Below are 13,311 nucleotides of genomic sequence, written 5' to 3' on the forward strand. Positions count from 1 at the left end.
CAGTGGCCTCCATCATTCTTAAATGGAAGAAGTTTTTGAACCACCAAGACTCTTGCTAGAGCTGGCTGCCTGGCCAAACTGAGCAATCGGGGGAGAAGGGCTTTGGTCAGGGAGGTGACCAAAAACTAGATGGTCACTCTGACAAACCTCTAGAGTTCCTCTGTGGTGATGGGAGAACCTTCCAGAAGGACAATCACCTCTGCAGCACTCCACCAATCAGGCATTTATGGTAGAGAGGCCAGACGGAAGCTTGTCCTCAGTAAAAGGCACATGACAGCCCGCTTGGAGTTTTCCAAAAGGCACCTAAAGGACTCTTAGACCATGAGAAACAAGATTCTCTGGTATGATTAAACCAAGATTGAACTCTTTGGCCTGAAAGTCATGTCTGGAGAAAATTGGTAACTTCGGGTGAAGCATGGTGGTGGCAACATCAAGCTGTGAAGATCAGCAGCAGTGCAAATTGTCTACCGATTTTGGCGTAATTTCTCACCCATTTTTTTTCAGTACGAAAGTTAATTTCCCCTCAGGCACACACATTTGTTGTTTGTTATAATGAAGGTAATTTGTGTAGAATGTACTTTTCTCCACTCATTCACCCCACCTCTTTACATTGCTTATTTATATTTAGTGGTCTGGCTGCATCCAGACTGTCAAAGGAACCTAATGCAGCTTGGAGTGATCAGAAAATAGAAGTCACATTTAGGTGCCAGGTGTAACTGAAGCCATAGATACTCCATATACATTAGTTTGTGTTTTATATCATATGACTAAATGTGTTGCAGGGGCAGACAAGAAATGGAACGGCGAAGCCACAGAACATGACATAAGCAGAGCTGTGGGAGACCACCTCAAGCCCCTGGTAGAGCCGGGGGTGGTGTTTACCAAGTCAAGTTTGATTTATATAGTACATTTCAGACATGGATGCAACTCAATGGCTTCACTGTATTTTTTAATTTTTTTAACAAATATTTACCAGAACAATAACTGAAAGACTAATGAGCATTCTAAGGAAATGACATCGATTAAGATGCAATATCCAACCCAAAATATAAGCATGTTTTACTCAATGTTTACAGTCCCCATCAAGAAAACCAAATGCCACTTAAATAGGTGGAACTAACAAAGAGTCACTGACAATAACCACAAATAAACAGGTGGGGTTTTAGGAGGGGTTCTGAAAGTTGACTAGTAACAACAACTGGGACCTAAAACACATCCACCATGAGACCCACTAAATCTGCCCAAGAAGAGGCAAACAAAAGAAAAACCCACACCAAACTAAAAGACAGGAAGCAAACCAAAAAGGTGGAGACTCTTCACATCTATCAAGACAACTGGAGCACTGGGCCAGACACTCTTAAATAGAACCTGGACCAGCTCAGGTGAAACACCTTCCCACTAACGAGATGGACAAGCCAGCACAGGTGTAACACATACTAACGAGTGCATCCTACGTGCTAACGAGCTATACGTGCTAAAGTCCAACCTCAAAACAAAAGACAACAAATATATCCTATATTTTTCTTGGAAAAGTTTGCTCACCACCAACAGAAAATAACTTCCATTTCACATAATCTACTACAATGACTCACCTTCTACAACATAAACATGGTGTCTACTGGCTGTCAAATATTAAAAACAAGAAAAAACACATTTCTAAATAATAATATACAACAGTATTATTTTTTAAATCCTTTTTCTTACTATAGAATCCTAAAACGCACTCGCTTCTAGAACTCTTGTTCCTAAAACTCACTAGCTTCTAGAACACTCGTCCCCTTGGAAGGAGCCCAAACAAAACTAATCTCTAATACGGAAAAACATGCAGTCAAAATAAATTGTGGTAGCCATGGTAACGCATTGGCTAAACGCAAAACACTAATCTTTTTGACTGCCCACCCTTGATACAATCAGCAACCAAGTTGTCCTCACACGACATGTCTGATTTCAAGAAGAAACTCCTGCAATATCCTTAGTAACTAATATCAATTTAACAAGGGGCAAACATATAGGCTTCTACATTCTGACATTCATTAAAATACTGCTCCCACAATGTTAAAACATTCTATATTGTGACATCATTAAAATACTGCTACTACAATGTTAAAACATTCTACAATATGTCATCATTAGAATACTGTTACTACAATGTCAGAATATAGAATGTTTTAACATCATTAGAATACTGCTACTACAATGTTAAAACATTCCACATTGTGACATTTCATTGATATCATGAAACAACTCCTTCATGTATTTTCTGATGTTTAGTCAGAGATCTTTTATCAGAGTATCTCTTCCCACATTGATTACAGCAAGGATTCTCTCCTGTGTGTGTTCTCTGGTGTATAGTTAGATAGCTAGATCGAGTAAAACTCTTCCCACATTGATCACACCTAAAAGGTTTTTCTCCTGTGTGTGTTCTCTGGTGCAAAGTCAGCTGGCTAGATGTAGTAAAACTCTTCCCACATTGATCACAGCTACAAGGTTTCTCTCCTGTGTGTGTTCTCTGGTGTACTATCAGGTTGTATGGCCGAGTAAAACTCTTCCCACATTGATCACAGCTACAAGATTTCTCTCCTGTGTGTGTCCTCTGGTGCAAAGTCAGCTGGCTAGATGTAGTAAAACTCTTCCCACATTGATCACAGCTACAAGGATTATCTCCTGTGTGTGTTCTCTGGTGTACTATCAGGCTGTCTGGCCAAGTAAAACTCTTCCCACATTGATTACAGCTATATGGTTTCTCTCCTGTGTGTGTCCTCTGGTGTATAGTTACATAGCTAGATGTAGAAAAACTCTTCCCACATTGATTACAGCTGTAAGGTTTCTCTCCAGTGTGTATTCTCTGGTGTGATTTCAGGGTTTGTTGCCGAATAAAACTCTTCCCACAGTGATCACAGCCAAAAGGTTTCTCTCCTGTGTGTGTTCTCTGGTGTATAGTTAGATAGCGAGATGTAGAAAAACTCTTCCCACATTGACTACAGCTATATGGTTTCACTCCAGTGTGAATTCTTTGATGTATTTTAAGTTTTACTGAAGAGTTGAATCTCTTCCCACAGTCAGGGCAGCAGTGAGATTTCTTCCCTGTGGATCTCTGCAGGTGTTTCTTGAGGTGTTCTGATCTGGAGAGACTCTTCTCTGCCTCGTCAGCATCATGATGTTGTTGAGGCTCCCCAGAGGATCCACAATAGTCACGTCTCTCTCCTATGTGAACGACAAAGTCCACTGTTAATTAGAGGTAAAAGGAGCATACCCTTGAAGTTGTACAACAATCGACATCTGTTAAATTATTTGACAATTAAGACAATCAAGTTGGCAACAAGTCATATTTTGTCTGGATTTCACCTTAGTGGTAACTAGAAATAAATTATTAAAGTTGTTGAAATCCCAAGCAGTGTGCCAGACGACTTTTGGTCTCCAATATAGGCCCCTTTCTGTGTTTGAAAAATAAATAAATAATTGCAGCACGAGGGCAATGCGCACACAATTTGATTGCTGAAACTCCTCCCCACTAATGAGGAAACCGCTAGTTATGGATGTAGTATAACTGCATAGAGCAAAAATGGTGAGCGAAGATTTTAGTTTTTCACAATGTATTCTGAATATTACAGCGCATTATTAGCGCAAGATCAGGAGTGCTAGTCAAGGAAACGTACATTATGCTCTGTGTTTATTCACTAATTCACCACCGTGGGGGAAAATAGGAGAGTTCTCATAGGCTGACAGCAAAAATCACCTCCATTTACAGGTTGAACACGAGTGAATTTAACACTACTATTGGATTATAATTGTAAGGCTCGTTTGAATGTCCTGCGTGTTACTGTGTTATTGTTAACATAACATTAACATTGACCTACTGTAGGACCCATAACTTCACCTAAAACTCCCCCTGACAGCATCAACCATCTTATCAAATCCATTAACTTTTTATGGCTGCTGTCCCTGTACAGGGATCAACATCAGGGGAAATTTCAGAGTGACAAGTAATAAATAGTACTCGATAAAACTCAAACTTTCATTAAAACACACATGCAGGGTACTCAATTAAAGCTACACTCGTTGTGAATCTCGCTAACATGTCAGATTTTTAAAATGCTTTTCGGCGAAAGCATGAGAAGCTATTATCTGATAGCATGCAACCCTCCGAAATACACGAAGGGGACGTAAACAAAATAATTTGCGTAGCCGGCGCTACACAAAACGCAGAAATAAAATATAAAACATTCATTACCTTTGACGAGCTTCTTTGTTGGCACTCCTATGTGTCCCATAAACATCACAATTGGGTCTTTTTTTTGATTAAATCGGTCCATGTATACCCAAAATATCCATTTATGAAGACCGTCTGATCCAGGAAAAAACAGTTTCAAAACGCAACGTCATTTTTTTAAATTAAAAAAGTTGCCTATAAACTTTGACAAAACACTTCAAACTACTTTTGTAATCCAACTTTAGGCATTAGTAAACGTTAATAATCAATCAAATTGATCACGGAGCGATCTGTATTCAATAGCAGCAAGTCTTGAAATCGTGGTCCACATTTTCTCTTCCATAACTTCCTCTGGTGTACTTGATGACAGGAAGTGCCTATTTCTCATTTCACCAATGATTAACTTCAACCCAATTCCCAACACTGGCGACATCGTGTGGAAACTGTAGGAACTGTAAACTGGGCCCCATCTATTTTCTCTTGCCATAGACAATACAGAGACTGGCGGAGTGATATTTTTTGTGTGTTTTTTGTGAACAGTTTTCATTGGGGTTTTGCCTGCTACAGACGTTCTGTTATAGTCACAGACATGATTTAACCAGTTTCAGAAACTTCAGAGTGTTTTATATCCACACATACTAATCATATGCATATACTATAATCCTGGCATGAGTAGCAGGACGTTGAAATTTTGCGCGATTTTTAACAAAAAGCTGAAAAAAATTCACACGCTCTTTAAGAGGCCAAGAAAATGGAATTCACTGCCCTTGACAATCAACCGTTCTCTGTCGTGGATGATGTGGGCTTTCGCCGACTGGTCGAGCGCCGGTACACACTACCAAGTAGGCGCTATTTGACAAATGTTTACCTACCGTAGTTACAGTCTTGTTGAAACTCATCCATGAGCTACTGCTGTTCGCTGCAGGCGTCACCGCTATTAGCTACGGGCGTCACTGCTGTTAGCTATGGGTGTCACCACTATTAAATCAAATCAAATTTGATTTGTCACATACACATGGTTAGCAGATGTTAATGTGAGTGTAGCGAAATGCTTGTGCTTCTAGTTCCGACAATGCAGTAATAACCAACAAGTAATCTAACTAACAATTCCAAAACTACTGTCTTATACACACAAGTGTAAGGGGATAAAGAATATGTACATAAAGATATGAATGAGTGATGGTACAGAGCAGCATAGGCAAGATACAGTAGATGGTATCGAGTACAGTATATACATATGAGATGAGTAAGTAAACAAAGTGGCATAGTTAAAGTGGCTAGTGATACATGTATTACATAAAGATGCAGTAGATGATATAGAGTACAGTATATACGTATACAGTGCCTTGCGAAAGTATTCGGCCCCCTTGAACTTTGCGACCTTTTGCCACATTTCAGGCTTCAAACATAAAGATATAAAACTATTTTTTTGTGAAGAATCAACAACAAGTGGGACACAATCATGAAGTGGAACGACATTTATTGGATATTTCAAACTTGTTTAACAAATAAAAAACTGAAAAATTGGGCGTGCAAAATTATTCAGCCCCCTTAAGTTAATACTTTGTAGCGCCACCTTTTGCTGCGATTACAGCTGTAAGTTGCTTGGGGTATGTCTCTATCAGTTTTGCACATCGAGAGACTGAATTTTTTCCCCATTCCTCCTTGCAAAACAGCTCGAGCTCAGTGAGGTTGGATGGAGAGCATTTGTGAACAGCAGTTTTCAGTTCTTTCCACAGATTCTCGATTGGATTCAGGTCTGGACTTTGACTTGGCCATTCTAACACCTGGATATGTTTATTTTTGAACCATTCCATTGTAGATTTTGCTTTATGTTTTGGATCATTGTCTTGTTGGAAGACAAATCTCCGTCCCAGTCTCAGGTCTTTTGCAGACTCCATCAGGTTTTCTTCCAGAATGGTCCTGTATTTGGCTCCATCCATCTTCCCATCAATTTTAACCATCTTCCCTGTCCCTGCTGAAGAAAAGCAGGCCCAAACAATGATGCTGCCACCACCATGTTTGACAGTGGGGATGGTGTGTTCACGGTGATGAGCTGTGTTGCTTTTACACCAAACATAACGTTTTGCATTGTTGCCAAAAAGTTCAATTTTGGTTTCATCTGACCAGAGCACCTTCTTCCACATGTTTGGTGTGTCTCCCAGGTGGCTTGTGGCAAACTTTAAACTACACTTTTTATAGATATCTTTAAGAAATGGCTTTCTTCTTGCCACTCTTCCATAAGGGCCAGATTTGTGCAATATACGACTGATTGTTGTCCTATGGACAGAGTCTTCCACCTCAGCTGTAGATCTCTGCAGTTCATCCAGAGTGATCATGGGCCTCTTGGCTGCATCTCTGATCAGTCTTCTCCTTGTATGAGCTGAAAGTTTAGAGGGACGGCCAGGTCTTGGTAGATTTGCAGTGGTCTGATACTCCTACCATTTCAATATTATCGCTTGCACAGTGCTCCTTGGGATGTTTAAAGCTTGGGAAATCTTTTTGTATCCAAATCCGGCTTTAAACTTCTTCACAACAGTATCTCGGACCTGCCTGATGTGTTCCTTGTTCTTCATGATGCTCTCTGCGCTTTTAACGGACCTCTGAGACTATCACAGTGCAGGTGCATTTATACGGAGACTTGATTGCACACAGGTGGATTGTATTTATCATCATTAGTCATTTAGGTCAACATTGGATCATTCAGAGATCCTCACTGAACTTCTGGAGAGAGTTTGCTGCACTGAAAGTAAAGGGGCTGAATAATTTTGCACGGCCAATTTTTCAGTTTTTGATTTGTTAAAAAAGTTTGAAATATCCAATAAATGTCGTTCTACATCATGATTGTGTCCCACTTGTTGTTGATTCTTCACAAAAAAAATACAGTTTTATATCTTTATGTTTGAAGCCTGAAATGTGATAAAAAGGTTGCAAAGTTCAAGGGGGCCGAATACTTTCGCAAGGCACTGTACATATGAGATGAATAATGTAGGGTATGTAAACATTACATTAGGTAGCATTGTTTAAAGTGGCTAGTGATATATTTTACATCATTTCCCATCAATTCCCATTATTAAAGTGGCTGGAGTTGAGTCAGTGTGTTGGCAGCAGCCACTCAATGTTAGTGGTTGCTGTTTAACAGTCTGATGGCCTTGAGATAGAAGCTGTTTTTCAGTCTCTCGGTCCCAGCAGCTTTGATGCACCTGTACTGACCTCGCCTTCTGGGTGATAGCGGGGTGAACAGGCAGTGGCTCGGGTGGTTGTTGTCCTTGATGATCTTTATGTCCTTCCTGTAACATTGGGTGGTGTAAGTGTCCTGGAGGGCAGGTAGTTTGCCCCCGGTGATGCGTTGTGCAGACCTCACTACCCTCTGGAGAGCCTTACGGTTGTGGGCTGAGCAGTTGCCGTACCAGGCGGTGATACAGCCCGCCAGGATGCTCTCGATTGTGCATCTGTAGAAGTTTGTGAGTGCTTTTGGTGACAAGCCGAATTTCTTCAGCCTCCTGAGGTTGAAGAGGCGCTGCTGCCTGAAGTCCACTATCATCTCCTTAGTCCACTATCATCTCCTTAGTTTTGTTGACGTTGAGTGTGAGGTTATTTTCCTGACACCACACCCCGAGGGCCCTCACCTCTTCCCTGTAGGCCGTCTCGTCGTTGTTGGCAATCAAGCCTACCACTGTTGTGTCGTCCGGAAACTTGATGATTGAGTTGGAGGCGTGCGTGGCCACGCAGTCGTCGGTGAACAGGGAGTACAGGACAGGGCTCAGAACGCACCCTTGTGGGGCCCCAGTGTTGAGGATCAGCGGGTTGGAGATGTTGTTGCCTACCCTCACCACCTGGGGGCGGCCCGTCAGGAAGTCCAGTACCCAGTTGCACAGGGCGGGGTCGAGACCCAGGGTCTCGAGCTTGATGACGAGCTTGGAGGGTACTATGGTGTTGAATGCCGAGCTGTAGTCGATGAACAGCATTCTCACATAGGTATTCCTCTTGTCCAGATGGGTTAGGGCAGTGTGCAGTGTGGTTGAGATTGCATCGTCTGTGGACCTATTTGGGCGGTAAGCAAATTGGAGTGGGTCTAGGGTGTCAGGTAGGGTGGAGGTGATATGGTCCTTGACTAGTCTCTCAAAGCACTTCATGATGACGGAAGTGAGTGCTACGGGGCGGTAGTCGTTTAGCTCAGTTACCTTAGCTTTCTTGGGAACAGGAACAATGGTGGCCCTCTTGAAGCATGTGGGAACAGCAGACTGAGATAGGGAATGATTGAATATGTCCATAAACACACCAGCCAGCTGGTCTGCGCATGCTCTGAGGGCGCGGCTGGGGATGCCGTCTGGGCCTGCAGCCTTGCGAGGCTTAACACGTTTGAATGTTTTACTCACCTCGGCTGCAGTGAAGAAGAGTCTGCATGTTTTCGTTGCAGGCCGTGTCAGTGGCACTGTATTGTCCTCAAAGCGGGCAAAAAAGTTATTTTGTCTGCCTGGGAGCAAGACATCCTGGTCCGTGACTGGGCTAGTTTTCTTTTTGTAATCCGTGATTGACTGTAGACCCTGCCACATACCTCTTGTGTCTGAGCCGTTGAATTGAGATTCTACTTTGTCTCTATACTGACGCTTAGCTTGTTTGATTGCCTTGCGGAGGGAATAGCTGCACTGTTTGTATTCGGTCATGTTACCAGTCACCTTGCCCTGATTAAAAGCAGTGGTTCGCGCTTTCAGTTTCACGCAAATGCTGCCATCAATCCACGGTTTCTGGTTTGGGAATGTTTTAATCGTTGCTATGGGAACGACATCTTCAACGCACGTTCTAATGAACTCGCACACCGAATCAGCGTATTCGTCAATGTTGTTGTCTGACGCAATACGAAACATATCCCAGTCCACGTGATGGAAGCAGTCTTGGAGTGTGGAATCAGATTGGTCGGACCAGCGTTGGACAGACCTCAGCGTGGGAGCTTCTTGTTTTAGTTTCTGTCTGTAGGCAGGGATCAACAAAATGGAGTCGTGGTCAGCTTTTCCGAAAGGAGGGCAGGGTAGGGCCTTATATGCGTCGCGGAAGTTAGAATAACAGTGATCCAAGGTTTTGCCAGCCCTGGTTGCGCAATCGATATGCTGATACAATTTAGGGAGTCTTTTTTCAGATTAGCCTTGTTAAAATCCCCAGCTACAATGAATGCAGCCGCAGGATGTATGGATTCTAGTTTGCAAAGAGTCAAATAAAGTTTGTTCAGAGCCATCGATGTGTCTGCTTGTGGGGGAATATATACGGCTGTGAATATAATGGAAGAGAATTCTCTTGGTAGATAATGCGGTCTACATTTGATTGTGAGGAATTCTAAATCAGGTGAACAGAAGGATTTGAGTTTCTGTATGTTTCTGTGATCACACCACATCTCGTTAGCCATAAGGCATACGCCCCCGCCCCTCTTCTTACCAGAAAGATGTTTGTTTCTGTTGGCGCGATGCGTGGAGAAACCAGCTGGCTGCACCAACTCTGATAGCATCTCTCCAGTGAGCCATGTTTCCGTGAAGCAAAGAACGTTACAGTCTCTGATGTCCCTCTGGAATGCTACCCTTGCTCGGATTTCATATTAGCTACGGGCGTCACTGCTGTTAGCTATGGGTGTCACCAATATTAGCTATGGGCGTCACCACTATTAGCTATGGGCGTCACCACTATTAGCTATGGGCGTCACCACTATTAGCTATGGGTGTCACCACTATTAGATACGGGCGTCACTGCTATTAGCTATGGGTGTCACCACTATGAGCTACGGATGTCACCACTATTAGCTACGGATGTCACCACTATTAGCTACGGGCGTCACTGCTTTTTAGCTATGGGTGTCACCACTATTAGCTATGGGCGTCACTGCTGTTAGCTGTGGGTGTCACCACTATTAGCTATGGGTGTCACCACTATTAGCTATGGGCGTCACCACTATTAGCTATGGGTGTCACCACTGTTAGCTACGGGCGTCACCGCTATTAGCTACGGGCGTCACCGCTATTAGCTATGGGTGTCACTGCTGTTAGCTATGGGTGTCACCACTATTAGCTACTGGCGTCACTGCTATTAGCTTCACGACTGACATTTGGACCAGTGATGTCAGCCCAATGAGCATTATCAGTCTGACATCACAATGGGTCCACCAGGATTTCCTACTGAGGAAAGCTGTATTGCTCTCATACCGCTGCTGCCATATCAATGGCATTTGAGCCAGCCCAGTCACGGACCAGGATGTCTTGCTCCCAGGCAAACGAAATAGCTTTTTTGCCCGCTTTGAGGACAATACAGTGCCACTGACACGGCCTGCAACGGAAACATGCGGTCTCTCCTTCACTACAGCTGAGGTGAGTAAAACATTTAAACGTGTTAACCCTCGCAAGGCTGCAGGCCCAGACGGCATCCCCAGCCGCGCCCTCAGAGCATGCACAGACCAGCTGGCTGGTGTGTTTACGGACATATTCAATCAATCCCTATACCAGTCTGCTGTTCCCACATGCTTCAAGAGGGCCACCATTGTTCCTGTTCCCAAGAAAGCTAAGGTAACTGAGCTAAACGACTACCGCCCCGTAGCACTCACTTCCGTCATCATGAAGTGCTTTGAGAGACTAGTCAAGGACCATATCACCTCCACCCTACCTGACACCCTAGACCCACTCCAATTTGCTTACCGCCCAAATAGGTCCACAGACGATGCAATCTCAACCACACTGCACACTGCCCTAACCCATCTGGACAAGAGGAATACCTATGTGAGAATGCTGTTCATCGACTACAGCTCGGCATTCAACACCATAGTACCCTCCAAGCTCGTCATCAAGCTCGAGACCCTGGGTCTCGACCCCGCCCTGTGCAACTGGGTACTGGACTTCCTGACGGGCCGCCCCCAGGTGGTGAGGGTAGGTAACAACATCTCCTTCTACAGATGCACAATCGAGAGCATCCTGGCGGGCTGTATCACCGCCTGGTACGGCAACTGCTCCGCCCTCAACCGTAAGGCTCTCCAGAGGGTAGTGAGGTCTGCACAACGCATCACCGGGGGCAAACTACCTGCCCTCCAGGACACCTACACCACCCGATGTTACAGGAAGGCCATAAAGATCATCAAGGACATCAACCACCCGAGCCACTGCCTGTTCACCCCGCTATCAGCCAGAAGGCGAGGTCAGTACAGGTGCATCAAAGCTGGGACCGAGAGACTGAAAAACAGCTTCTATCTCAAGGCCATCAGACTGTTAAACAGCCACCACTAACATTGAGTGGCTGCTGCCAACACACTGACTCAACTCCAGCCACTTTAATAATGGGAATTGATGGGAAATGATGTAAATATATCACTAGCCACTTTAAACAATGCTACATTATATAATGTTACTTACCCTACATTATTCATCTTATATGCATACGTATATACTGTACTCTATATCATCGACTGCATCCTTATGTAATACATGTATCACTAGCCACTTTAACTATGCCACTTTGTTTACATACTCATCTCATATGTATATACTGTACTCAATACCATCTACTGTATCTTGCCTATGCTGCCCTGTAGCCCTGAGCTGGACTCAAACCTGGGTCCAGCAACTGTCAAGCCAACACCTTATAACTGTTACGTCTGAACTTCTTGACGAGGGCTCTAGGTTTGGGGTTACGGATGCTACAATAGCTTTCTCTATGAATGTGAAAGTGGTTACATTTCTCCAGCCCCCATCTCTCAGCTGTTTACCAAACCAAGTCTCATGGCAGCCATTTTGTTGCTGTTTAAATCCTAGGTTGCCCCTTTAAAAAAGCCACACAATCAATCAACCAATCTGCAGTTCAAACAATAACAAAGCTGTCATTCCACCACTGTTTTGGTAATAAGATGATGATGGGGCTGGAGAAATGTAACTTGTCTCAAATTCAGACAGACCTACGGATGCAAGGACTGACCAACCATGATATCAGCATTATAGTTTTAACCATGTTGAGGCTATACAGTGTTGGTTTACATTGTTTCTAAACATTGGAGTAAAAAAAAGCTTATTTGGGGTTCTGATGTGGTACGACAGTTGAACGAAGCTCATGAGGCATGCTTTATATTCTTCAAGAATCAATGACTATAAATAAACACACTATAAATAAACACAATTGCATAGTTCCCCTTTAACAACACACATAAGTTCAACAACTGCAGAGTTTATGCCTCTGTTTTTAAGACAGTACTTACTGGTTTTAATCAGGAACCGTCCATCCTTAGAACTATTGGATGCCTTAACATGCCTTTGGGATACCGAGCCCAGATATTCAGTTTCCTCCTCTTCACCCCCCTCTTCTTTCAATGTGACAGTCATCTTCCCCTCCTCCTCTTTCACTCCAAAAACTGCATCCTCCTCTTTCTCTTCCTCCTCCTCTTTCACTCTGAACGCATCTTCCTCTTCTTTCACTGAAACGTCTTTCTCTTCTTCTTTCACTGTAACACCCTCACCCTCTACTTGTTTTTGTATTGTGACATCCTCCTCTTCCTCTTTCACGATAACGTTTAGCCACAGACCCTCTTTCTCCGTCAAGCAGACCTGATCGTCTTCAGGAGGAGAGTAGCTTAGTGAGCTCATGGTCGAGGATGTTAGCTAGGCTAATGCTAACTTAACCAGCCCGCTCGCTGAATAATAACTACAACACCGTAAATATGAAATTAAATCGGATAACTAACTAAACGACAGAAGTGGGTTTTAAACACAGTGGCTTATGTACAATAAAGCGTCTAACGAGCTTTATTGGTTCGTCTTTTTTGTCTAGCAAGCTACGGAGGTGGCTGACGAACTGTTGCTGCAGTTGAAAGAAGCGTTCCGTCCACTAGATTATACGTCACTGACAGCGTTGCCTTAAATTCCCAGACCGCCATCTGCTGACTGGAGTGGGTGACGCAGTTGAGTAAAACGTATATTTTATTTTCAGACAAGTTAAAGTGTAGGAAGCATGAGTTTTTACTCACCAGTGTAACAACAGCATTGCCTTAAAGTCCCACATGTAGGAGCGGCACAGATCTCGTTTGCTCAATATATACATCTACATTTTTTTATTTGACCAGGCAAGTCAGTTAAGAACAAATT

At 43.4% G+C, this 13,311-nt stretch overlaps 1 protein-coding gene across 1 annotated transcript; it reads right to left on the bottom strand.

The window, feature by feature from the left end:
* Positions 1-928: 928 nt before the first annotated feature.
* Positions 929-13,280, bottom strand: LOC135521262 (zinc finger protein ZFP2-like). Its single transcript, XM_064947189.1, has 2 exons — positions 12,429-13,280; positions 929-3,204 (listed from the first exon to the last, which is right to left on the bottom strand). The coding sequence occupies exons 1-2, from the start codon at positions 12,811-12,813 to the stop codon at positions 2,234-2,236; spliced, it is 1,356 nt and encodes a 451-aa protein (XP_064803261.1). The 5' UTR covers positions 12,814-13,280; the 3' UTR covers positions 929-2,233.
* Positions 13,281-13,311: the final 31 nt, after the last annotated feature.

Source organism: Oncorhynchus masou, chromosome 4 (assembly GCF_036934945.1).
Source record: "Oncorhynchus masou masou isolate Uvic2021 chromosome 4, UVic_Omas_1.1, whole genome shotgun sequence".
In the NCBI taxonomy this organism is placed as follows: Eukaryota; Metazoa; Chordata; class Actinopteri; order Salmoniformes; family Salmonidae; genus Oncorhynchus; species Oncorhynchus masou.

Excerpts from the sequence above, each read along its gene's own strand:
- LOC135521262 (XM_064947189.1), bottom strand. The coding sequence starts at position 12,813 with ATGAGCTCACTAAGCTACTCTCCTCCTGAAGACGATCAGGTCTGCTTG. Across the intron at positions 3,205-12,428 it reads ACGGTTCCTGATTAAAACCA|GAGAGAGACGTGACTATTGT; the intron begins GTAAGTACTGTC and ends TCGTTCACATAG.